Here is a 27,996-nt window from a genome sequence, read left to right as displayed (position 1 = left end):
GAGAGGTGAACAATAGGAGGAAAGTACCAGTAATGGTCCAGTAATATCATTATCCAAACCCAGTTGCATAAGTTAGGTCCACTTGCTTAATGGGTTAGTGTCTCACTAACCTTGAACTCCAGCTCCATGCCAGTGACAGTCTCTCCTGGTTCTGGTGCCATCAGTTTCTGGATGTGAGCGTGGAGACTGCGGGCAGGAACCTCAGAAGCACCTGCCACTACTGCCTCAAGCAAAGCATCGTGGATGAAGATGTACTGGTCTTCTGTCTGAACCTGTAAAGCATGCTGTGTATTTAATCTCTATATCTATATACCTAGGCTGCTTTCCCCAATTCTATACAGTGGGGCACCAATTTTCGCGCCTAATTGGGTCCAAAAATAATGCGCGAAAGTGGAATTAGCGAAAGTTGGGGCATTGTCTTTATGGCAAAAAGGCTAATTGGTTCCCGGTTATCCTAAAGTAACATTAGATTTTCATTTTCACTTGCAGTACAGTACATCAAATCACTATTGTACATTGCATTGTGAGATACAAACAATAAAAACTGTACAGTACACATTATATGAGGAGAAACATACCACAGAGACCAGGTTGAGGTGTTTAATGGATGTTGGGGGTAAGTATCCGAGGCGCGTGGCGGGCTTATTTAGCCACGCCAGACGTATTGGCGCCACCTCCCGACACTGAATGTCCCGGCCACTTTTTATCACCACCACTGCCTCCCGGCCCTCCCCCCACACCACCAGGCTCTCCCCCCACACCACCAGGCCCTTTCCCCACACTACCAGGTATAGTAGTGGCCATTGAACCGTGAGAATCCAACACAATGGAGCTAGCACGCTCGTACACAATGGCGGGAATGGGTGGACAGAGTGTTGACATTACGTCATTCAAGATGGCGGTGGGTTGCGGGCGGGCGGTGCAGGAAATTCAAAGTTCAAAATATTGTCCCAAACCCAAAATTTGTGCGCGAAAATCGATTTTTTTCAAGCGAAAGTGGAAGTTAGGGAATATTTGGTGCATGCCGCGAAAGTGGATTCCGTGAATCCTGCTGTAGCGAAAGTTGGTGCACTACTGTAACTTAGCTGTAAAGACATTCCTTCTTATAAGTAAGGGATATATTTTAAAATGACAGTATTATCACGACCTCTCTTTCCCACCTAAGGGTGGGGTGAAGCACAGCCCAGAAAATATGGAGAGACAAAACACAAAAGTGGGAGGAATCCCTTACAACATCAGTTTCATGTAAATCAGTGCTGAAAATTTGGGGGAACTGGCAAACCAATTTAACAGGTAACAATGGAACACAGACTAGCAGCTTCCTGACATGTAGTGAGGAATTACCATATAAAATAACATAAAAAAATGTATTCAGCTTAATGGGCATTTTCTGTAACTGTTCATTATCATCATTAACTGTAAATGATGATGATGATGATGATGATGATCATCATCATCATCATCATGCCTCTTTTTTCCACTTGCAGGAGGAAAGGGTACAGCTGTAACTGTTCAACCACAATCAATAACATCTTTACTTCTTTACATCATCTTGATTATTAGGCACCTAGATAAATGGATTGCAACTTCATTCTCTACAATAGCACTAGCTGTCACTGTTACCATGTAGTTCCTCTGGGCACGGAGACAAGTAACATGGCCATAAATGTCTACGGTTCGTTCATGCTTTATTCTCTCCAGCATTGCGTCAATCACAATGAAGGCTCCTGTCCTCCCAACTCCAGCACTGGAGAAAAGAAAAGAAAAAAAAAAAAAAAAAAAAAAAAGACATTAGTCTATTATCCTGCTACTATCAAGTTATTAAGAATTATACTGCAGTTTCCAAACTTCATTTTTTTACCAACAGATAATATTCAAAAACTGCATGGGAATCCAAGGAAGAATCTATATGCAGTACACAGAATGCATGCTAGAACAGTATGGTACAAATCATTAACCTAACCCTAATTCCCACAAATAAATGGGATGGGTAGAATACTGAAAATGGAAAAAGAATGGGGAAACTATTCACAGAATGCTTGGTGATTTGGGCCATATACTCATTCACTCATCATTCTAACCTTTAAAATTCTAGCTTCCATCCATGATGCAGTGTCCTACATTAAATTGTGTTTCACATAAGTATGCTATCTTGGTCATGCTTGTGGAGTAAAGGCCATTCTATCTACGGTCAAACTAAAAAACATGTGCAATCCTTGTCATGTACATCTCCATACACACTTCTCAAAAAATTCCATCCTTTGCCTCCTGTTTTTCTTTCTCAACTTGCAATCCATGATTTCTCACATTATTTTTATTCTTTATTTATTTATTAGTTTTTTTTTACAGAAGATGCATAGAGGAAGGAAAAAAGAATCCATACACCAGATTACAGGTGTTCTTCATTCAAACAAAATTTGTAACAGCTGGCCTTCAACAGCTGTGTGTGTGTGTGTGTGTGTGTTTACCTATTTGTATTTACCTATTTGTAGTATACAGGAACTGAGCAATGCTCGTGTTGTCCTGTCTCCATATCTACATTTATCCAGTCTACTTTTACACACATTAATGTTTTTCTCCTGCACCACCTCTTCGTCTAAGTCGTTCCAAATATTTATGTATTTACCTAATATACCTAATTATGATATACACGAAATGTGCTATGCTCGTGTTTCCATCACTGTTTCTCTGTAAGTCAAATTTAGCTTAAAACTCGTTTAAGTTTTTAGACTGGGCGATCTCTTTGTCTAGGCTATTCCATAAGTCTATACTTCTATAAGGAAAGCTATATTTCTTGATATCCTTCAAGCAGCTTGACTTCTTCAATTTCATTCCATGTCCTCTTTTTCTCTCTTATCCCATAAAAACAGATCTTCTCAGTCAATTTTATCTACTCCTATCATGGTCCTGAACACTGCAATCATGTCTCCCCTCTTTCTCCTTTCCTTTAAGGAAGGCAAATCCAGCTTTTCCTGCCTCTCTCTGTATGACAGATCTGCCAGACTGGGGACCATCTTGGTTGCTGTTCTTTGTATTCTCTCAATCTTGTTTATATCTTTCTTTTTGTGTGGTGACCACACTACCGCTGCATATTCTAACCTGGGGCGGATCATGGCCACTATCAATTTTTTCACCATCTCTTCCATATAATGAAATGCTACCCTTATGTTAGTAAAGAGATTATGTCTCTCTAACTATCTTGTTAATGTGTTTTTCTGGTGACAAACTATCTTGGACCAGCACTCCCAAATCTTTCTCTTCTCTCATTTTTGTGATTAATTCATTACCCAACAAATAATTCAGTGATGGCCTCCTGGTACTTATACCCATTTCCAATATTTTACATTTCTTTACATTAAATTTCATTTCCCACATCCGGCTCCAATCATATATCCTAGCCAGATCCTCCTGCAGCATTTTACAATCCTCCTCAACCTCTACCTTCCTCAATATCTTTACATCATCAGCAAACAGACTTGCATAACTGTTCACTCCATCTACCATATCATTTACGTAAATCAGGAACATTACCGGCGCCAACACCGAGCCTTGAGGGACTCCACTTGTTACTTTCCTCCATCCAGACATCCTGTCCTTTATTACTGTCCTCATTTGTCTCTCTCTCAAAAAGTCTCTCATCCATTTCAGGAGTTTCCCCTTTAGTCCTCCTATATACTCTAGTTTCCACATTAGTCTCTTATGAGGTACCTTGTCGAAGGTCTTCTCTAAGTCTGAGTACACACAATCCACCCAACCATCTATTTCCTATACCACGTCAATCGCTCGGGTAAAAGCTCAACAAGTTGGAAACAGCTCAACAAGTTGGAAACACATGACCTTCCACTACTAAATCTAAACTGACATTCAGCCAAAATATTCATCTCTTCCAGATATTTTATCCATCTGTCTTTCAGGATTCTCTCACACAATTTTGCAACCATGGTGGTTAGAGACACTGGTCTATAATTCAGGGGTTCTTCCCTGTTTCCTCCCTTATAAACTGGTACCACATGTGCCCTCTTCCATTCTTGTGGCACTTTCCCCTCTTCCAGAGAACACATGATTAAACTGTGAATTTTATCTGCCAGTTGTTGTGTGTGTGTGTGTGTGTGTGTGTGTGTGTGTGTGTGTGTGTGTGTGTGTGTGTGTGTGTGTGTGTGTGTGTGTGTGTTTCCACTCCTTACCTGCAGTGGACCACAATTGGGCCTGAATCCGGTGGGTTAACATGACGGACACGCCTGAGGAACATAAGGAATGGTGAGGGGTGGTCCGGCACCCCATGATCAGGCCAAGCTGTGAACTGGAACTGTCGAATCTCTCGTCGATCCGCACTATTAGCCTGGAATCACACGAACAAGGGGAATTTCGGTAAGACTGCACTGTAAATATGAAAAACTAAGTATCACATACTGTGGGGTTCTGACCTTTGGTTCCTTGTTCTGTGCATATATATATATATATATATATATATATATATATATACACAGTAGAACCTCTTTGGTGCGGACCCCTTTAATCCGGATTTCTGTTAATTCGGACAAAATTTAAAAATAGTAAGCTCCAAAAATATGTTGAAAGTAATTCTAGTCATTTTCAGTATCGGCGCGGAAAGCGATCATCATTCGTTTAGTCTCGGATCACGCTAGGTTGCAACATGGGCACCTGTTTAAACACACGCTAGCATTCGTTCCATCAACTAGTTCACCAACCATTTATATTTTTACGCTGTATTTCAAAAGTTAATCCTCCTTACCATGCCCCTTAATGCAAGTGTAGCTTCTGCAATGAATAAAGGTGTTAAAAGGAGGAGTTTGCTTACACAAAAATGGGTTAGAATATTCTGCAGTGTTTAATGATTACTGTAGGTTATTTTTTGTACTTAAATGTGCTTTACTTGTACATCAAACATTAGCTTCTTGCCCAGATGGGTGTTATCAATATGCCAAAGATGACAATGTATTTTTTGCCTACATAAGTTTTATTTTTATTCCAAATATTACAGTTAATTAATTAATTTATTTTTTTGCCTACACGGGCCTTAGTCACTTACTACAATTTAAAATGTAGGCTAGTTTCTTGTCATGGCCTTACCTGTAAATTATGCAGTACAAAACTATCGTATATGATTAGTTTGGTTATTTTAGTATCCTTTCATCTTTTGCAGTTACATAGGGTTGACACATGCCACATATGTTAATAATTAACAAACATACCATATGTAGATAGTTTTTGGTATGAACTGGAGATTACCCTGATGGTCTGGACAATCTGCTAATTCGGACAACCCTTCCCCCCATATAGTCCGAATGAGAGAGGTTCTACTGTATATATATATATATATATATATATATATATATATATATATATATATATATATATATAAAGTTTTGCAGTGATGTATGTTCCAGTGCTTACAAATCCAAGCTTAATTCATCTTCAGCCTGCAGACATAATTTTTAATTTTATTTTTGCCATCTCTTTTATTCAGCTCAAACTTCTGCATCAGTAGGGGTTAAATACAGCTTTCATTAACCAATTCACTGGCACTTTAAGCTGCACTAAACTACATAAAATAATCTGGTGGCAACAAGAACTAAAAAAGAAAGAAAGCCATCCTCAGGCTGAAGGGGCTTCTGGTTATTGTTTTAAACCGAACACCCATCCCACAATTCTGAGGACTATAAGGTTCTCAATTCAAGAGATTTTCATCATCATCATCTGGACCTCCTTTCTCACCATGGAGCAGGGTGAGGAGGTTTTCTGACTTAAAAAAAAAAAAATCCAGCTACAAAGGTGTTGCCTATCCAAACACTATGGATTACACAAGCCTAGCCTAGGGTCCAAATACCACACAATGAATAACATTGGACAGTAGGGCTGGAAGAAAGTGGGACACAAATTATTTATGACATGACAATTTTTTAAATCATGTCATAAAAAACACAAATATCATAAATGTGAAAAGCCATGAATGTATGAGAACATAAATCAAATACCATACATTTGAAAAACTATGAACATTTACCAATATCTAAAGCTCTGCTTCAAGTTACTGTTCCTAAAATACTGTACAGTATAAATGTCAAATAAGTACAAATAAATAATGTATTGAATTTGCTTCAACAAGACAAAAAATTCACTGCAATCTGACCAGAAGGAAATTCTATCTATCTATCTATCTATTGCCAGATGCCTCAATCCCGTTTGGGGTGGCCACAAACAAATTGCCTCCAAGTCGCCCTGTCCCCCGCCATTTCACTGCCCTGCTCCCAACTCACACCCCCCTCTCTCATATACCTCTCCACCCCATCCCTCCATCTCATCCTCGGCCTCCCCCTCCCTCTTCCCCCCTCCACCTCACTCACATACACTCTCTTCGTCAGTCTTTCACTCTCCATCCTCTCCACATGGCCAAACCACCTCAGTGTGTTCCTCATAACGCTTCCTATCACATCCACATCAACACCACAACGCTCCTTTATATCCGCATTCGTCAGCCTGTCTCTCCATGTGACTCCACAGGCTCCTCTTAAATAACTCATTTCCACTGCTCTCACTCTTGACTTGTGTCCTTCCAACAATGTCCAAGCTTCACTTCCGTACTTTAGAGTTGGTATCACAATACTGTCATGTAGTAACTTTTCCACTTCCATGCTCACTTCCCTGTTTCTTATCACTGCTTTCAAAGAACCAGCAACCTTTCTTCCCTGCTGTACCCTTTCAAGCATTTCACCCTCCAAACCTCCATCCTTACTCATCACACTACTCAAGTACTTAAACGTACTCACATTTTCCAACTCCTCACCATCCAACCTCGCTATACATTCACTGACTTCACCTCTCTCAAAGACCATCACTTTACTCTTCCCTACATTCACCTTTAGATTCCGTTTCTTACACACTCTCTCAAACTCATCCACCAAGCCTTGCAGCTCCCCTTCGTCTTCACTCAACAACACAGTATCATCTGCAAACAACAGTACAGGGAGTTTCCAAACACTATCCTCTCTCACCAGGGACACTCCAACATCCACTACCCTACCTTGTACCTCTTTTATTACCCCATCCATGTACAGATTGAACAACCATGGAGACATGACACATCCCTGTTTCAAACCAACTTTCAAAGAGAAAAATTCACTTAGTTCACCATCCACACGCACTGCAGCCTTCGCACAATCGTACATACTCTTCACAGCATTCAACAACTTCCCATCTACTCCATATAATCTTAACACTTTCCACAATCCTTGTCTATCCACCCTATCATATGCTTTCTCCAAATCCATGAAAGCCGCATACAACTTCTTTCCCTTCTCTAGAAACTTTTCCACTAAAGATCTAAGAATGAATATCTGATCTACACAACCTCTTCCCTTCCTAAAGCCTCCCTGTTCTTCTCCAACTAATTTCTCTGTTCTTTCTCTAACTCTGTCAATAAGTATCCTACCATACACTTTTCCTATTATACTAAGAAGACAAATGCCCCTATGATTACCACACACTTCTTTTTCCCCTTTTCCTTTGTACAAGGGAATAATTATACCTGACTTCCAATCCTCCGGGACTCTACCTTCCTCCCAGGCCAATCTGCACATCTTCCACATCCATTCTACTACTATCTCTCCCCCATGCTTCAGCATTTCACCACACACTCCATCAATTCCTGGGGCTTTCCCGATTTAACTTTCTTCATTGCTTCCACAACTTCTATCCTACTGATTTCTTCCTGTCTTCTCACCTCCCTCCTTCTCCCAGCCATTCCCCAGCCACTTATACTCGCATTACTTCCATCCTCTATGTTCAACAATTCCTTAAAGTGTTCTCTCCATCTGCTCACTTTTTCTCCCTTCTCCACTAGTAATCTACCATTTTTATCTTTCACTCCCCTGCTAACTTCACTTCCACCCTGCCTTACTCTTTTCACCTCTTTCCAGAACATTTTCTTACAGTCCCTCCACTTTACACTCAAATTCCTTCCAAATTCCTCATCCACTCTCTTCTTACTCTCTCTTACTAATCTTTTCACCTCTCTCTTTCTTTCTACATATAACTCTCTCTTCCGCCTCTCAACTTCTTCCACGCCCCTATTTCTCATCCATTCATTGTATGCTTTCTTCTTTTGTGCCACAGCCTGTTTCACCTCTTCAGTCCACCACGCTGTTCCTTGCACCCCCCTCCGTCTTCTCTTCTTTCCACACACCACATCACATGCTGCACATATTTCTTCTGTAAATATCCTACACACACCTTCCACGTCTCCCATCTGCTCCAATTCATAATTGCCCAATCGTTCCTCCACTTCTCTCTTATACTCTGCCTTTTTCTTATCCTCTTGTAACCTTTCCACTCTCCTTGCAACTACTCCTTCCTCTCGTCTTTCCCTTCTTCTATTCCTCCATCTTACTTGAATTTTAATTCTGGCCACCACCAAGTAGTGGTCAGAAAGTCCACTCCCCCAGCCTCTATAAACTCTTGCATCCATTACACATTTTCGCATCCTTTCATCCACACACACATAATCAATCAATGCCTTCCTTTCATTCAGTTCACCACCCACCCTTCTCATCACTTGCTATGTATACCTGTGGATCATTTTATGCCTGAAGAGGGTATTGGCTATCACCAACCCACTCCCAGCACAAATGTCCACCAACGCACTCCCATTCTCATCTATCTCAGCAGGCACACCCCACTCACCAACTATTCCATCCACCTTCACATTCCCAACTTTACCATTCATATCACCAATCAAAAACACTCTCTCATTCCTTCCAAACTTTTCCATGCACACTTCCACATTTGTCCAGAACTCTTCTCTCACTCATTTAGCACGATCTTGCGTTGGCGCATACACACACACAATCGCCCACATTTGTATTCCAACTTTCAACTTTACCCACACAATCCTTGACCCAACTGATCCATACTGTCTTATGCTCCTCTTCCATCTTTTACTCACAACTATACATACTCCTTCCTTTGCCCTCTCATTCTCACCTACTCCTGCACATATACCCCATCCATACTCCCATTCTCTCACACTTTCTCCTCTCCATTTTGTTTCAGTTATTCCACATACATCCACTTTCGCACCCTCAAGCACCTAGACAATCTCTCTCTCTTTCACCTCATCATTCGCTCCTCTTACATTCCACGTAGCCATTACCAAGTCCTTTGTCCGGTCCTGGGTCATTATCGTTTGGTCAGTCCTTGTCCGAGGCTTGTTGTTTGTTTTTTTAGTTAGTTGTTTTCCGGGGAGGGGCACTAACCCGTACTGTAATTACATAATGAAGGCTGATGTTCCAAAGATTAATGAAATCAGATACCATTCATGGATCGATAAGCATTAATCAAATAAATTGAATTATACGGCGGTACTATATTGTACTGTCCAATTCGTCGTAATTTAAATTTCCCATTCATTTTTAAAAACTAAAATTAAGATCATAAAATATTATTAACTGTTGATATTCTTTAAGATTTTATAAAAGATTTTTAAAAGCAAGGAAACATTAAATCTATGGCACTACAATTCTTTACAATTCTTGACACAGTTCTTAATTAAATAATCAATGAAAGTATTTTTCTTCCAGTAACTGTACAGAAGTTGTGTTTATGTGTTACAATGAAATCTCCTTGCTTCATTATATACATTAAACACATATTTTTCTTAAATTCATATTTTTCTTGGGCATTTTTTTGTACAAAATTAATTAGTGAATAAATGAAGCTGCTCATGAAATTAAAAATTTTTGATATGAAATTTTTCATATGTCAAAAATTATTTACTGAAATAAAGTTTTAAATAATTTAACCTAAATCACGCCAAGCAGGAAAATGGTAATGTACCAATGATAAAATCACCATTTGTACATTACTTTTCTAATGATCTGTCTTACCCGCTGGAGCTGGAAGGTTCTGACAGTGTAGGTGGCCAACTCCTGCACATCGGTGAGTGTGACATGCATGATGCCATAAATCTCTGTGGCCGATACGCGGGCAGGCCAGTACTGGTCACATTTGATCCTGGTTCGCTCCTCCAGCTTGGTCATCATCACTATGGTACTTGACCGCTGCTCCCACATCATCCGCCACAGATCCCCAAATGTCTCAGGAAGGGGGCCCTGAGGAAAAAAAGGTGTTCATCATCATCCTGAGCCTTTTTTTCTCCCACCTAATGACTGAGTGAGGTATTTAAAACTGGTAAGGCCTGTACAGTATAATATCCTCAATATGAAAAAGTAAATGACAAGAATGACTGATATAGCATACTGCAATAAACTAAGCATTAAGCTACTAAATACTGTTAGAAAAAGGCCACTGTGGCAATACATACTGTACATCCATACAAATGATGCCATGCTTTCTCTTAAGTAAGCCTCATACTGAAGTTAACCATTGTGCAGCTGATGTATTCTGTCAAATGTAAGTTAAACCATGTGCAAAAACCAGCTACGGTAATTACTTCTAACAACTGCTGGAAGCTGTTGGGGAAAAAAAAAAAGAGAGAGAAAAAAAAAGGACACATCAAGGAACCAGGAATTCAGGGAGTGTATTCCCTCATCCCTGGTGCTGGAGGGTGCTGGGCATTAACTTACTTTTATTAGCTTCATTATTACCTTAATTGTGAATCACATTATGAGCAGGTCATGTCTCAAACTAATTTGGAGACAGATAGGGTTGCAATGATCAGATACAGAAAGTACTATATTTACATCTTTGGTTGCTGCATGATTTCTGTAACTGGAAATATCTATTTTGAGTTACTCAGAATGTGATACCCCAACTCCTAACAGAGGCAAACAGGTTAAACTGGACAAACCTGGGTGGCAATATAGGCATTCTGTTTGCGGTATCCATCACAGAAGTTTGCATTGATGTAATCACTGCCAGGAACACCCTCAATACTTTGCAGCACCACTCTCGAGTGGTCATAGGCAATTACATTAGCATAACGGTTCTTGGGCTTGTTGATTTCAAGACTACTATTTTCCCACGTAAATTGTTGTCCAGGGTCAATGGACTGAAAGAAAAAAAATAATAAAAACAATGAAACTGGTGTATAACTGTTGACAGATTGCACCTGTAACACAGTAGATCTTTTACAGTAATTTTAACAATCTTCTAACAGCAAACACTCCTTCATGCACTGGTATTTAACGAACAGGGTTATCTTGTAGACTAATTACCTTCCCTTGATTTATAAAGACCTGTACTTACTTAGACACAAGACAGCTGAATAGTTTAGAAAATTTGTATTAAAAAAAAAAAAAAAAAAAAAAAAAAAAAAAAAAAGGCCAAGACTATACAAAATATAGGAGATGAAGCAGTTTCATTCTGTGCCACTGATACCTATGTGATAGTTATATGACTTTCTAGATCTGAAAAGAAGCATCTTCTCCCTGCTAGTATGTAATAAAGTAACATGTACCATCCTGCTGATATATAATAAAGTAACATGTATTACCATGCTGGTATGCAATAAAGTACAGTATATCACCCTGCTGGTATGTACTGGTAATAAAGTAAGCATGTACCTGAATATGCATCTAGTATAATGGTCATGAATGGGATGGCAGCAGGTGTTGATGAGGTATATATAATGATGATAAAATGTATTAGAAAGTGTGGAATGAAAATCTTGTTAAGGTCTGAGGAGTGGAGCTGTGCCAGTGGCATGAAAGAAGGCTGTGACTTGTGCCTCTGTACTGAAGTAAAGATGATCCAAGTGAGAAAACAATAAGAAAGAATAAAAATGAATAAAATCAAATCATCACCATCATCATGTAATCCAGTGTTGCCCCATGAGGAGCATAGGAGCCCAGGGCTAGGCAAGTTGGTACTGACATTAAAGATAAGAGTGACTGGCTCACTCATCTCTGAGTGGCATTACATGAGCAATAAACCCCAATCATTCCTTGGATATAAACCTACACAGGTTCAATCCGATTGGAGCAGACTAAACCATCAGGCGCCATAATTTGGTTATATGGTTACCAACCAGCATAGTAAGGTTTCCTGGTGTACAGGAAACTGGAGGAATTGTCTGCTGAATGTTGTAAGAAAGATTAATGGGAGAAAAATTAAAGCGAAAGAAGGTATTAGAATGTCTGATTACAGTAGTAGGGGATATATAGATCAATATTTATATATGACAATTGGGAGAAAAGTCATAAAGTCTGTAATAGATATTTGAACTGGACCAAGTCTGATAAAAGAGAAGAATATCAATTAAGGTGCCAAAAAAGCAAAATATGCTAGCCATACATAATGAAGTTTTACTGTACAGTACAATAATCTTCCTAACAAACTTATAACAATAATTAGACACTGTACCTCATACTCCTGTGAAAACTTCTGATTATCATTAGCCTTCAGCCTTTCTATATGCTCAGCCAGCTGGGCAATAGGTATGGGCGGATGTGAGATCATGCCAGGGGTTTGGAAATTCAACCGTCGCATTTCCACAGGATCAAGAGGTGCTGCTGGAATGATACCAACACCTCCTCCACCCCCACCTGCCCCTCCACCAACACCTCCACCACCATGACCCAGGCTCAGGTCTGCCATCAAGGGTTTGGTTACTTGCGCTTGGTCAGGTGACTTGGGCTGTCGCCGACGTCTATAATTAGGAGGCAAATGGCCACAAAGATGAATCACATTAATGTATTTTATTAAAAACTGACTAACAGCTCTGTTAGATGTCTTGTACTGTTACACTGATGATTAACAAAAGTCTGCAGTAATATTTAAAAGGTGCAGCTGAAACAGTGGACAACTGAAACCTGTTAGATGGCTGGTAATAGTGTATTGATAACGAACAGAAGGGTGACTTTTCTTAAATGGCAAAGCTGATATAGTGGATTGTGCACTGAAGTGCTGTGCCACTAAAATATTACTGCATACCAAGAAAAAGTCAACAAACCTTTAATGAGTCCAAATTTGTATCTCTCTCTCTCTCTCTCTCTCTATCTACTGAAATATGGTGCCTTCAAAATAAAATTGTATAGCTATAAAAAGCACTCAACACAAAATTTGGATGAAATATTTTAATACAGTCTATATAGTAGCAGTCACTGCAATCCCAGGCTCATCTGAATGTGAACCTGGCCGACTGCAAGCTGAAGCTTTGTCAGTGATGCTGACCACTCAGCAAGCACACCTTATATAAACAATATTGTATTTGAACTTACTTCCAGACAAAGAGGAAGAGGAAGAGTGAGATGACCACCAGGAGGACTGCCCCAATGACTGGACCAACAATCATGAGCATCTCCATATCCTTTACGTTGTCCTGGACACGGACGTCTGGGGTATTGGTAGACTCAAAGGGGTTGGGGCGCCGAGGAAGGTCACCAGATGGAGCCGGCCGCATGTCCAAGGAAATGTAGGCCGAGAAGGGTGATGAGGTGTAAAGGTGCTGAAGCAGGTGGAGATGAATAATACTGTATATTAATGCTTAACTATATAAAATCACTTGGCAATACTTGGAATAGTAAACTAAAATTGTTCTGATCATAAGAATGACAGTATTAACTCTCAGGTTCCTTTGACTCCCTCTCAACTGAATAACATCATCTGATGTTGGTGAAAAAAAGAAAATACAGTTGTGTTGACCTTGAAAGGTTGCTATACTTTACTATCTCTCACCTAAGTAAAACTGCCTGATGTCAGCTGCAGTAAAATACCAGAGTACCCCTACTTTGAGTGGGTTTATAGTGACATACAATAATTAACACTCAAGCTCCTACCACTAATTCTAGAGTAAACTTTCCTGGCATCAGCTGGGAAATAATACAGTTGTACTGACCATGACAGGGTTAATGGTGACATTATTAGCACTCTCTTGCATTGAAAAAAAAAAGAAAAAGAAAAAAAAAAGAAAAGAAAAGAAAAAAAAAAAGATCCCAATCATGAAAGGGCCTAACTGGCAGTACATACTGGTGATGCATAACAAACACTGCAACAAAATAAGCATTGGCATTTTGCTGTATGAAAAAATTGCACCTTAATTTACCTAGTATAGAACAGTTTCTAGTCCTCTGATGCAGTGATATGAAAATGAAACAATACCTTTCTCAGTGCTGCTTTACTGCACTTGTGATCAGTAAGCAAGAATACTGATTTTTTTGCAACACAAGTGGCACAAACTTAGATTATATGGAGTGCAATGAATAAATTTCTAACCTATAAAGCAAAACAGATAAAAAAAACTTATGCGGTACAATTACAAATGACACTAACAAATTTCAGTGATCAAATAGGAGAGACTAAACATGTACACTATAAAGCTGCACCTAAATCCAAACAGTACATAAAATCACTGCCTGACATTCACACAACTGAGACAATAACAGTGTCAAATTCAGCGAGGAGGAGGATTAGGGGTCTAGACCTCCCCCTTTTCATTTGCGCTATTTTTTCTTTCTAGACAGAGATGCATAAACCTCAATAAGTATAGCATACAGACTGAATGCAGAGAAAAAAACAATATTTTCCAGTTCCTTCTTGCATGAATTTTGACTCCACTGATAAAAGCTTTGCAATTTATGATTTTCTAATAGAATTGTGTTAATGTAGCTTTGTAATAACTTCACCATAATCTTTAAATGCCTGACTGCCACCAATGAGCATAAAACTAGTGGACTTCTCCTAAAATCCTGGACTCCCCCCCTAGTTGGACCTATAATCTGGTTGGCTGAATCTTTATCTCTGTACCACAGGGCTCTTGAATCAGAGCACGCATATAAGACTATCAAACATTAACACTAAAATACAGTACTACAATGTACTGGTTAACCATGACTCTCAAAATACACAATGAGTGACTAAAGAGTCTTGTTGGATGACCAATGTCCAGTCAATGAGGAAGATGACTTATCATATACATGGTGTTCTGTATAACATACACTTTTCAATAGCAGTTAATAATAATAACATACCTGACCTGGAGTGTCCACAACAGCTCGAACAAAGATCTTATATCTGCAAGAAAATAAAGAAATACTTGTACAATACTGAACTACACAGTCAACTTCAGGTCCATTAAAATATCATCATCATCATCATCATCATCTAATCCTGTGTTGTCCCCATGAGCAGTGTAGGAGCTCGGGCCAGGCAAGTTGGTCCTGACATTTAAGATAAGAGTGACCATCCTCACTCATCCCTGAGTGGCATTACCTGAGCAATAAACCCCAATCATCCCTTGGATATAAACCTGCACAGGCTCAATCTGATTGGAGAGCCTTAATTTCCCACTAAACCACCAGGTGCCATAATTTGGTTATACGGTTACCACCCAGCATAGTAAATGGTTTCCTGGTGTACGGGAAACCATTTGGTTTGTCGCTCAGTGCAGATCGAGTCATCCATAGGCAGAAGAAAGAGGAAAGGATGAGGGATAAAAAGACAGAAGAGGGAGTGTGGAGTCACCTGTAGGCATAACGAAGAGGAAAGAATGAAGGTAAGAGAGACAGAAGAGGATTGAAGGAAAGATGGAAGAAAGAGAGGAAAGGCCAGCCACCCGAGAGCAGTACTACATCATGTGAGTGGATGGCGAGCACCCCCACCTACGACTATCAATAACAGAAAATACTATCACCAGCAATCAGAAATAAATTCATCATCATCATCATCATCATCATCATTGGGACCCCAGGGCAGGGTGAAGAGTAGCAATGTCCAGACAGCTCAGATCTGCCCAGTCCAATGGGCCATGCTTCCATTCACTCATCATATAAGCCCCCACAATCCTGGCTCTATCGGATACTGTACACCAAAAACATTCACCACGTTCTGTTGCTTCCCATAAACATATCCGATAAAGTCAATCCAGACGCTGTCACATAAAAAAGGGGTGCCAAATCCTTGATCATGCACTTCTCCTCACAATATTCAAACAGCCAGCTTGATCTCTTGTCAGCTCCTTTGCCTTACCGACTTCTAACCCTCTCTTCCTCACACACTCATCCATATCTCTCCACCTTCTCCTTGGCCTACCTTGCCTTCTCCCTCCTTCAAATTCCCTCAGATATACCTTTTTCACTACTCTATTGTTATCCATTCTCTCCACATGACCATACCATCTCAGTACACTCTCTTCCATTCTGGTGTCCACAGACTTCCTCACTCCACATTTTTCACGAATCACATTATTTCGTATCCTATCCACTCTCTGTACTCCACATCCACTCCTCAGCAGTCCCATCTCCACTGCTCTCACTCTTGACTCTTCACTTTCATGCCACACCATAGTCTCACATCAATATGTTGAAGCTGGCACTAACACTCCTTCATGTAAGCCTTACGCAGCTACAACACTCAAGCCTCTGTTTCTTATCAAGGCCTTCATTGCACCAGCTACTTTCCTTCCCTATGTCACTCTACTTCTCACTTCTTTTGCACATTTTCCTCTTGTTTCTATCACCGTACTCAGGTATTTGAACTCGCTCACTAATTCGAGTCTCCCCTCCATTCACTATAACAATGCACTGGGAGTCACCTTCTGTCTCAATAACCATCACTTTACTCTTTTCTCCACTTACTCTCAGGGCATGACACTCACAGACATCTACAAAACTCTGCACTAGTCTACCACGTTCTTGTCCAGTACTTGCAAGTAGTACTGCATCATCAGCATACAACAAATTAGAGATATTCAGTCCATCACCATTCATTACCAATGCCATCCCCCTCTCCATTACTCGCATTTTTACTTCTCTCATCACCCCATCCATATATATATTGAACAACCATGGGGACATCAAACAACCTTGTTGCACGCCCACACCAACTGTGAACCATTCACTTAGGTGCCCATTAATCCTTACACATGCTTCACATCATTCATTCATTCATTCATCGTCCAATCCTACGTTGCCCCATGAGGAGCGTAGAAGCCCGGGGCTAGGCAAGTTGGTTCTGACATTTAAGATGAGAGTGACCAGCCTCACTCATCCCTGAGTGGCATTACCTGAACAATAAACCCCAACCACCCCCTGGATATAAACCTTCACTGGCTCAATCTGATTGGAGCTCTGTAATCACCCACTAAACCATCAGGTGCCAAAATTTGGTTATGTGGTTACCACCCAGCATAGTAAATGGTTTCCAGGTGTACAGGAAACCATTTGGCTTGTCACTCAGTGTAGAGTCACCCACAGGCAGAAGGAAGAGGAAAGAATGAAGGAAAGAAAGACTGAACAGGGAGTGTAAAGTTACCCGTAGGCAGAAGAACGGGGAAAGAATGAAGGAAAAAAGACAGTAGAGGATGGCAGGAAAGCAGGATGAATGAGAGGAAAGGGCAGACACCCGAGAGCAGCACTACATCGAGTGAGTGGATGGTGAGCGACCCCGCTTCACTACCATCATAAAAACTCTTGACGCCACCTAGCAGCTTACCATCTACACTGTACATATGCAAAACTTTTCATAAACCTTCTCTGTTCACTCTGTCATGTTTTTTCCAGATCCATGAATGCTATAAACACCTTATGGCCCTTCTCATAAGCCTTCTCCACTATCTGTCTCACTGCAAATATTTGATCCACACATCCTCTGCCACTCCTAAAGCCACCCTGTTCATCACTCACTAGGACTTCTGATATCTCTCTTACTTTCTCTATAATAAATCTTCCATATATTTTCCCTACCCCACTCAATAAACTTATGCCACGATAATTCTTGCACTCACAACGCTTCCTTTTATTTTTGTACAGGGGTACAATCACAGCCTTTTTCCACTCTACTGGCACAGTTTCACTCATCCATGCCTTCTTACATATCTCCAACAAGTTCCGTTCTCTCCACTACACTTAATCATCTCTGCATACACATTAACAACCCCAGCTCCTTTGCCACAATTCAGCCACTTCAAAGCGCTCTTCACATGTGTGAGTGTCACGTCTCCTGGCACTCCATTCCTTCTTTTTACACCCCCGAAACCATTCATGTTTACAGCCGCTCTGTTCTCTCTATTCCCATTCATCAGGCTTTCAAAATATTCTTTCCATCTGGTCCTTACATGGTCTTATACAAGTCAAATACTTATTTTCCATGCAGAGGTATACAACCACCATCTTGGAAAAAAGGCTATTGCTTTCGCACTCCCGCTGCAGTTACATACAGTTGAAATGGAGGCTTTGTCTCATAAAATCTTCATTAATTTCATCATTTTTGTCATTACAGTTTAAGCTGATGCTGGTAAACAGACCTAGATGAACATCTAGTAACTCTTATTGAGTAATTTTAGGTCTGCTACTCTTTCATTTCTACTACTCTTTACTGCTGCCACTTGAGGTGCTTATTCAACAAAAATCCATCATATTTCTTCTTGTCCGCCTCTTAGCACATTATATAATCATCAGACAATTCTAAATACATATTATGTTGCTGACAATAATCATCATTATCATGATCTTTTTCCCATCTACAGATTGGGCAAGGTATAACTCAGGAGGAAAAAGAGAGAAGGTACAAAAAAATAGGTGAACTATCAACAACATGCTCAGTGAAATGAGTCACATAATCATTCATACCCCTGCAATCCTGGCTCAACCTCATAAACCTAACTAATTATTCCCACTGTGGAAAACATAATTCATACCTCTTATTAGACTGGAGTGGTCTGTTTTTGAAGCCTTCATATATCTGCCCATTTCCCAAGGAGAATGAGTAGGGGATATTACGATGAAGGAACTTGGCAGCAATGTATGGACCTTCAGCAAGTGCCTCCTTACTACCTGCTTTATTGGCTATTAACTGAAAGACAGGAATGACAAAATCAGCCACAACAAAGAGACAAGTAAAGTCTGCTAATTGAAACTGGCATTTTACACAAAATGTGCTGTACCATCTTGCATAAAAACAATGGGAAGGAGAGAAATGAGGGGATTTAAACATTAACTATTTAAATTGGTATCAATATTAATAACCTAATCACTACTTATATATTCCTCACAAAAAGAGACAAAATAATAAAAGGATCAACGTATTGTGTTTCATGGTGTTCATGTTGTATGAAATATACTGTAATTCAGTCAGCATAAAAACACTGCCTTACATCATCTGTGAGGTACTGATCAGGGTTCTTGTAGACACTCTCTTTGTCTTCGGGTACAACTATGAGGTAGTAAAAGGCAATGGGACCATATTCTTCTGATGCCTGGGGCAGGATCATGGCAATTTCATGGTCTCCCTTGACGCCATAAAAATCTGGCTTAACCATTGGCTGAGGTGCTGTGGAAGGTAAATTAAATTCATAAAACAAGTGACAGAGGCACAAAATCAAACAAAACATATATCACAGTCAACTTCCTGTTTCTTTTGAAATCTGAAAGTAAAACTACTTGATTCAAGTTATCCAAGAACATCACAATTTTTATGGTCACAACTTACCTGCCATTTGAGTAGTGACAGTAATTTTGGCAGGTGGACGGTATTCTTTAGTTTGTGGGACTGCTGTTACATTCACAGTGTAGGTGGTAAAGGGCTTCAGCTCTTCAATAATGTAGCTGTCTTTTCGGTTGCTGGCAATGTGAGAGATAGTTGGGATCCTCTGGACTTGAGTAACACCTTGAGCATCAACAAACTCCTTTACTGCACTGTAAGTTATCTGTGAAAGAAACAAATAGTTCTGCCAGTCATATGAGATTAAGTGAACACTTCAGTCATGATCATTATGGCAATACTGTATTTCCCAATGTCCACAATGGATGGGCAAATCAATTACTGTACAAGGCTACATTATCTCATAGGATATCAACCAGATGAGTATATCTTTGGCAATGCAGCTTTGCATTCGCTGCAGCGCACCATCCTTGTATCAAGATATGCTCAAATGCTATGTCTTTAGCATGTGTCTGATATGTGTGTGTATAATCAATCATATAAATGGTAACCTGGAAATTAAGAGAACATACCAACAAACCATGATACACTGGGGAATGTGAGTGTACCTAAAAACTTTAAAATCAATAGGCATCAGGTTTACCACATAATTTTTGTGTGCTTATAATTGCACAACTGGTGGTTTTGGTTACTGAGAAGGAGGAGGAGGAAGAGGTAAGGGAGGTTACTACTATACCAGATCCATCCATTCATCCATCATCCAATCCTACATTGCCCCATGAGGAGCGTAGGAACCCGGGGCTAGGCAGTTGGTCCCGATATTTAAGATGAAAGTGACCAGCCTCACTCATCCCTGAGTGGATAATTTTATCAATTTCAAGAAGGATCTCTCTCAGTGAAGATGGTAAACTTACCTTGAAATGCATGGGGTTCAGCTGTATAGGAGGTCCCCAAGTAAGGTTGGCAGAGTGTGTGGTGACATGGTGGGCCCTGAGGTGCATTGGCACATCCACTGGTTTCACACGCACTTGCAGCAGTGTTGACAATCGACCCAAACCCTAAAAACAAAGGTAAGCATTTTACATTAATCAAATATAAAGTTCTAACAGTCTTCAACAAACATATTTCTTCATCCTTTAAAAAGATGACACCCACATACAAACATATTCATGTAAAGACATGACTGATGATTTCTGTATCACTTGTCTGCTGTGTGATGATACAGTTCTTAGTACAGTACATTATTACTTACTGTTAATTTCTAAATTTGTTACTCTATAAAATAAAAATATGTGAAGATATTTGGGCTTGTGGGATGAAGCAGGATTCTGGGACTGAGTGGTGTGTGCATGACTGTGTGGACCATTTAACTAATCATGTTACTGGTAACACTCCCACTTTATGATTTCTTTCCTTGTTTCAGATTCCTACCTCATCCCATCATTTGGTGGGATTATGTCACGATGATGACAGTAATGATGATTTCTTATTGTACTCTGGTAGCCTTATAACTATGAAATGGATGGAAAGAGTAAGTATGAGTTAATCACCACCAACAGCTTTCCTACTTCCCATCTGGGAAATCATTTGTAGATTTATCGTGGTGTATGGTAATGGTCCTGCACTGTCAACCTGTGTGAAGCTAAGTTTACACATAAATTAAAGTAGGGGATAGTCAATCTGCTCTCTAATAATGCATCCTCACTGAAACCATATTACACCCATCTTAAGATCACCCACCTTCACAAGTCAGATTTTCAGAAATACATTCCAATCTCAAATTCAGGGTAGTCTGCATATACAGTATATATATACATTATATGCAGTTCATAAAATTATTACCATCCATCCATCCATCATCCAATCCTATGCCACCTCATAAGGAGCACAGGAGCCCGGGGCTAGGCAAGTTGGTCTTGACATTTAAGATGACAGTGACCAGCCTCACTCATCCCTGAGTGGCATTACATGAGCAATAAACCCCAGCCACCCCTTGGATATAAACCCACACAGGCTCAATTCGATCAGAGCACCTTAATTACCCACTAAACCACGAGGCAACATAATTTGGTTATATGGTCGCCACCCAGCATAGTAAATGGTTTCCCGGTGTACAGGAAACCATTTGGCTTGTCACTTAGTGTAGAGTAACCATACGCAGAAGGAAGAGGAAAGAGTGAAGGAAAGAAAGACAGAAGAGGGAGTGTAAAGTCTCCCAGTAGAGAAAATCTGAAAAGTGCACTAGGATTCAGCCAAATGAATAAAGCTCCCTGTCATCAAAAAATATCCATAAGGTGAGCACATTTACCATTTTATAGAATCTTAATCTTCAAATCTGTCTGTTTATATTGTAATTTTAAACCCCTCACTGGAACAGGAATTTGTCTTTACCGAGGCAGTTTTAGCAGCAACAGCAATGGCATACTCTGCATGACGTTCCAAGTTCTGAAGTTCTGCTGAATGAGTGACTGGGGCACTTTGCTGGCTCCACAGGTCCAGGTCCGGGCCAGGGGACATGGTATAGAAAACCTGAAACAAAATATATAGTTAAGTAAGGTACTGTACCAGTTTTACCAACTAATCATTAACCGCATGAGACAAAACAGTATCTTATTAATGATACAGCTACTACTGTATTTTAAATCAAGTTGTATGAATGCATATTAACTGATACAGCAGATTCACATTACCCACATCTAACTCCATCTGACTGTAAGTCATGGATATATATATATATATATATATATATATATATATCTATGGCCCGACGCCCTAATCCCACAAAGGGGCCACAAACAAAATGCTTCCAAGTCGCTCTGTCACCCATCATTTGACTACCCTCCCCCCAAATCACCCCCCCCTCCCTCATATACCTCTCAACTCCATCCCTCCACCTCATCCTCGGTCTACCCCTCCCTCTCCCTCCCTCCACCTCACCTACATACACCCTCTTAGCCAGTCTTTCGCTCTCCATTCTCTCCACATGTCCAAACCACCTCAGTATATATATATATATATATATATATATATATATATATATGTGTGTGTGTGTGTGTGTATGTACATATATATATATATATATATATATATATATATATATATATACAGAGTCGATGCTCGCATAATGCACGATCAGTGCTCAAACCCCTCATAACATGGGAGGTGCCATTTTGTGTCCAAAAAATGTCTGAATGCAAGAAAAATTGATATAACATGGTTGGAAGAAGCTGATCATTTTTTTCAGGGCCTGACTACATGGTGACGATGGACATAATGCAGCAGGAGGCCCCAAATTTATTTCTCAAAGTCACCTTATGCTGCTAATGATAGACAGAACGCAGCTCAAGACATAAAACTATGGTTGGAATTCAAAGAATAACGGCAAGTGATAAACAAAACGCGGACTGCATCAGCCTATGACGTACAGTACTGCTATCACGTGTCTGCATGGGGTGTCATCATGGTCCACTGAGCATTCCTGCCCCAGCTGAACCTACCATCTCCCCATACTCTGGCTGCACACATGCTCTGTGTGATCTTTGTTCTTTTTTTGAGCCACCTGATCTAGCCTGACCAAGCCACTGCACCGTGACCCTGCCATGTAACAAATCAATGAGTTAGATCAGGAACATGGGGAGGCAGAGGACCAGGAAGATCAGGCAGAGGCACCAACCACTGCACCAGTTATATCTATCTATCTATCTATTGCCAGACGTCTCAATCCCGTTCGGGGTGGCCACAAACAAATCGCCTCCACATCGCCCTGTCCCCTGCCATTTCACTGCCCTGCTCCCAACTCACACACCCCTCTCTCATATACCTCTCCACCCCATCCCTCCATCTCATCCTCGGCCTCCCTCTCCCCCCCTCCACCTCACTCACATACACTCTCTTCGTCAGTCTTTCACCCTCCATCCTCTCCACATGGCCAAACCACCTCAGTGTATTCCTCCTAATGCTTCCTATCACATCCACATCCACACCACAATGCTCCTTTTTATCCTCATTTGTCAGCCTGTCTCTCCATGTGACTCCACAGGCTCCTCTTAAATAACTCATTTATAACTCAGTACCTTAGTGTATTCCTCCTAACACTTCCTATCACATCCACATCCACGCCACAACGCTCCTTTATATCCTCATTTGTCAGCCTGTCTCTCCATGTGACTCCACAGGTTCCTCTTGAATAACTAATTTATAACTCAGTTACATCAATGGCTCATATGAACAACATCTTGGCTGCTGTAGAAGTGTTGAAGGAAGCCATCCTGGTATATGAAGTTGATGAGGTATGCAAGGCTGAAACTCTGGACACTGTGTTGCATGCAACGCAAGCCCAAGAAGACCTCCAGCAAGAGAAAATTCACCATTGCCATCAGACTCTCCTCACCAGCTTCTTTCCTCATCAGAAGATTCCACAGCAACAAAAATCAGAGGAAGCTGCTATGTCTGATGTTTCTGTTGACTATGAAGGGTTTGTGCAGGAAGCAGAAGAGTGGCAACAAAGGAATCACGACATACAGGACTGGCACAACAAGATGACTGTGCTAGGGAAAAGTAGGAGTCCTGCCCTGACCTTGGAACTCCACTCCACCTCCCCCCAGCAAGCCCACAACCTCTTCCATTCAAGGTGAGGAATCCTCCAGTGTTTGTATGTAATGATGTCTTTCTTAGGTAGGTAGATTTCCTGAGTAAAAAAAAACTGAAAATTGCCCCAAAAGGTGAACTTGGTGTTGGCTTAGGTACCATGAAAACCATTAATATGTAAACATTTGGGAAATTCTCATAAAACAGGAGCTTCCTGGGACAATATTCGTACACTATGCATGCACTGACTGCATCTATCTATCTATCTATCTATCTATCTATCTATCTATCTATATATATATATATATATATATATATATATATATATTGTGTATATGTCCAGCTATTTTCAGCAAGTTTACATTTCACAGAACAACAGTTGCATAAAATCAGAGGAATTAATGAACAACTCAGAGTTTTAACAACACACTTAAATGAAAGAGTCAAATAATTACTATAGTCCAGTGAAGCCGCTCTGAATGACCAGGAGGCATGGTCATGGTAAATATGACCACTAAAAGCTCATACACAAGCCTGAGACTTTGATAAATTCATGCATATACCGTCAAGAAGAAAAGTTTCCAACATGTGCACATGGGTCTGGGGCTGGACTTCTTGATACCAGCATTTAAGACTAGTGACCCATCAATCACCTGAGCAGTATTAGGTGAGCAATAAACTGTCCCTTCTTCGAATGTAAACCCTTATTGGCCACATCCAATTCGAACTGTTTCCTGAGCAACAAAATATCATTTCATATAACACTTTCCATCGCAACAGTTGGCACGAAAGTGTTGGCAAACTTCCAATCATAAATTGTACATACAATAATTGGTGATGTTCACTGAAGGTAATGGCGACACCCACCTGATAGCCAATAACCTTGCCCCGGGATGGCACTGGTTCCCACCATATTTCTATTGAAGAATCTGAGGTAGCCAGGCCCTGCAGGTTCATAGGGGCGCGTACCAGGTCTGGTTCCGTGTGCAGATGCAGAATATCACTGTATGGTCCTGGGCCCTTTGACGTCCAAGCCCGAACCTGAACAAAAATATCATGCAATGTTAAACACTTCACTTCTGTATTTTATTCTTGCTACCTTTAAACAATATACGTTAGGAAAACCAAACAGGTTCTTTTAGTTCCTCCTACACTGACTGAAATAATCTGGTGGGAACAGAAAGAAAAAGTACATCATCCAACTAATGGGACTAACATGTATGTATCACAGCCTGAAGTAAGAAAGTAACAAGGATGTGATGAATTACTTGCAGAAGCAGTTGTTGTGCCAACTGTTGCTGTATATCAAAGCAGCATGCAAAATCTAGAGAAGACTACCAAGTCAAAACATTGATGTTATATGTCTGTAATGGAAATTAACAGATGTACATCATGATTTCATATGGAAATGTTAGCTTTTCCTTTATTACCCTTGCATTACTCTACTCTATAATCACCCTAATTCCACAACAGATGCTCACATAAGGTAATGGATGTAAAGCTAAACTCTGTTCTCTTTGGAAGATATATCTCCAAGATATGAGAAAAAGCAAGCCCAAGTTATAATCCCTCCACCTCCAGTGGCACAGGAGGTACAGTAAGGGGCTGCATGCAACACCAATGCAAGACAGTGGGACTGCCATATCCATTCACCAATGTTTAAAAATGGTCAAACTTACAGTAACTGCACTATAATATTCAGCACTCAAAATGATTCAGTTTTCTGTAAAGGAAAATTCAAATTTTCTAGACCAGAGGTTCCCTATCTTTTTTTAAGCCATTCCTCACTTCTGCATATAATGACAAGCTTACCCCTCACCTTCACACACACATACTCCTAAGGCTGTGATAAAATAATTTTGCCCATGTGTAAATTATTTCACTGGTTTAAGTCATAAAAATCAGCTGAAAATCTAAATGAACAATGAAAGGACCTAATGGTGGTAACTCCTCAATACTCAGTGTTGTACAGGAGCCACATTCACTAACTGTGAAACTGAGTAGTCGGCTGGCCTCATGATACAGTGCATTTTGCAGTGTTTTTCAACAGGAGTAAATCTGGTGCTCAAACCTAATGAAAGCTCTATCATTATCATCATCATCATCTGGACCTCCTTTCTCACCCTTGGGCATGGTGAGGAACAGCAATTTCTAGACAGCCCAAATTTGCCCAATCCAATGGGCCACGCTTCCATTCACTCATCATTCAAGCCCCCGGAATCCTGGCTCTATCGGATATGCCAAAAAACATTCACCACATTCTGTAGCTTCACATAATCATATTCGATAAGAGTCAATCCAGATGCTGCCACGTTAAAAAGGGGTGCTCTAGCACATTCCCATTTTCATTCCTCCTACAGATCAACACCTCCATGTTTCCTTAAAATCCTGACCCCCCTCCCCCCCATCCCAGATATGAAAACCTACAAAACTACCCCTAACCCCTTTAACAGAAACGTGTTTTGATGCATCCCTGTAAGTCACTTGCAAACACCAATGAGACACCAGAACCGCGACCGTGGTACGCTAGTACACCCACTAATGAATGGCGGCGTGTGGGCCTCAGGGTTGCCCAGTAAGGCTGTTTCTGAGGACCTCATGATGGCACCAGCTCTATGTTTTGGCAGTAAAGACCGTGATGAAGTTCTGACGAAATCAGACATCATACGATACACCATGACCAAGTTGCTCTTGCACCAATGACTTACTCACTCATCTTCGATGCAACCTCTTTTAGACCAATCATTATTTTATTTATTATTTCTACTACAGATAATTACTGTACTATGTCTTCTGAGACTTGTGGTAGGTGGGGGCATTCACCATCCACTCATTCGATGTAGTGTTTCTTTGGGTGTCTGCCCTTTCCTTTCTTCCTTCCATTCTCTTCTGTCTATCTTTCCTTCATTCTTCCTCTTCCCTTCTGCCTATGGGTGACTTTACACTCCCTCTTCTGTCTTTCTTTCCTTCATTCCTTCCTCTTCCTTCCGCCTAAGGGTGACTCTACAGTACACTGATGCCTTGTGGTTTAGTGGGTAATTACGACACTCCAATCGGATTGAGCTGGTGAAGGTTTATATCCAAGGGGTGGTTGGGGTTTATTGCTCATGTAATGCCACTCAGGGATAAATGAGGCTGGTCACTCTCATCTTATATGTCAGGACCAACCTGCCTAGCTCCAGGCTCCTATGCTCCTCGTGAGGCAATACAGGATTGGATGATGGATTGATGGATGGATCTTCTGGAGACATACAGCAACAAATACACCCCTTGGCCTGCCTGAGAAAGCCAGTTACAATGCACTTGACTACGAGAGAAGGTGTCCATGATATTTTTCTCTCATGGCGTCTCTGGCAGAGTCCAATAGTGATGAGAAGTTTTTTCCTCATGATGAGAGTGATTTAAATATATCAGATGATAATGCAACTGTGTCTGATGTGTCAGCATTGGATAGTGATGCTGACTATGATCCTGAAAAAGACAGTGAGGTTGATGTGAGTGAGGAGGTGGAGGAGGAAATTAGTACAGTATTGTAAAACACCATAACTTCGGACTGTGCCCAAACTTCGAATATTTTACGAAAAAATATAATAATTCAAGTTTATCGGAAGAAAGTGCAATATTTGCAAAAAAATAATGATATGGGTAAGTAATCTTCAAAGATTATTATGTATAAGTCCTATTAAATGAGCTTGAATATGTGTGGGTGAAAAAAATTTATGAATCAAATGGAAATAGAAATGGCATTTTTTAACTCTGCAAAATTTGTTCACACAGAACAAACAGTTTCAATTGTAAGAATGTGATTAGTACGATTATATGTAGAAAGTGTTGTAAGTACTGGGCAGTAAACTATTTTTAAATATATACAAGCATAATCTTGCTATGACCGTTTTAATAAATATTTCTTTATTTTACAGAATAAATTCCTAACTTCAGACAGACATATTACTGGAAAAATACAGACTATAGGTGTGTGTGTGTGTGTGTGTGTGTGTGTGTGTGTTGTTAATGTGTGTATAAGACCAAAGTATGTAGCTCATTAATACATTCCAT

The 27,996-nt window shown here is 40.3% G+C and overlaps 1 protein-coding gene across 1 annotated transcript in view; it reads right to left on the bottom strand.

Annotated features, from left to right (window-relative positions):
- Lar (tyrosine-protein phosphatase Lar) overlaps window positions 1–27,996 on the bottom strand; it is a 608,447-nt gene that overhangs the window by 33,612 nt on the left and 546,839 nt on the right. The window contains exons 20-34 of the mRNA XM_080270406.1: window positions 24,808–24,981; window positions 21,745–21,882; window positions 21,253–21,268; window positions 20,268–20,413; window positions 19,402–19,618; window positions 19,067–19,242; window positions 18,611–18,765; window positions 14,946–14,988; window positions 13,197–13,423; window positions 12,340–12,625; window positions 10,826–11,026; window positions 9,903–10,127; window positions 4,185–4,339; window positions 1,624–1,747; window positions 111–272 (exon numbers count right to left, since the gene is read on the bottom strand). Coding sequence (XP_080126532.1) covers window positions 111–272; window positions 1,624–1,747; window positions 4,185–4,339; window positions 9,903–10,127; window positions 10,826–11,026; window positions 12,340–12,625; window positions 13,197–13,423; window positions 14,946–14,988; window positions 18,611–18,765; window positions 19,067–19,242; window positions 19,402–19,618; window positions 20,268–20,413; window positions 21,253–21,268; window positions 21,745–21,882; window positions 24,808–24,981 — 2,445 coding nt within the window. The remainder of the gene's footprint in view (window positions 1–110; window positions 273–1,623; window positions 1,748–4,184; window positions 4,340–9,902; window positions 10,128–10,825; window positions 11,027–12,339; window positions 12,626–13,196; window positions 13,424–14,945; window positions 14,989–18,610; window positions 18,766–19,066; window positions 19,243–19,401; window positions 19,619–20,267; window positions 20,414–21,252; window positions 21,269–21,744; window positions 21,883–24,807; window positions 24,982–27,996) is intronic.

This window comes from Coenobita brevimanus, chromosome 5 (assembly GCF_032717465.1).
Source record: "Coenobita brevimanus isolate Jiangsu-jjx chromosome 5, ASM3271746v2, whole genome shotgun sequence".
In the NCBI taxonomy this organism is placed as follows: domain Eukaryota; kingdom Metazoa; phylum Arthropoda; class Malacostraca; order Decapoda; family Coenobitidae; genus Coenobita; species Coenobita brevimanus.
Note: the sequence above shows the minus strand (reverse complement) of the source record. Positions and strands in the feature narration are given on the sequence as shown.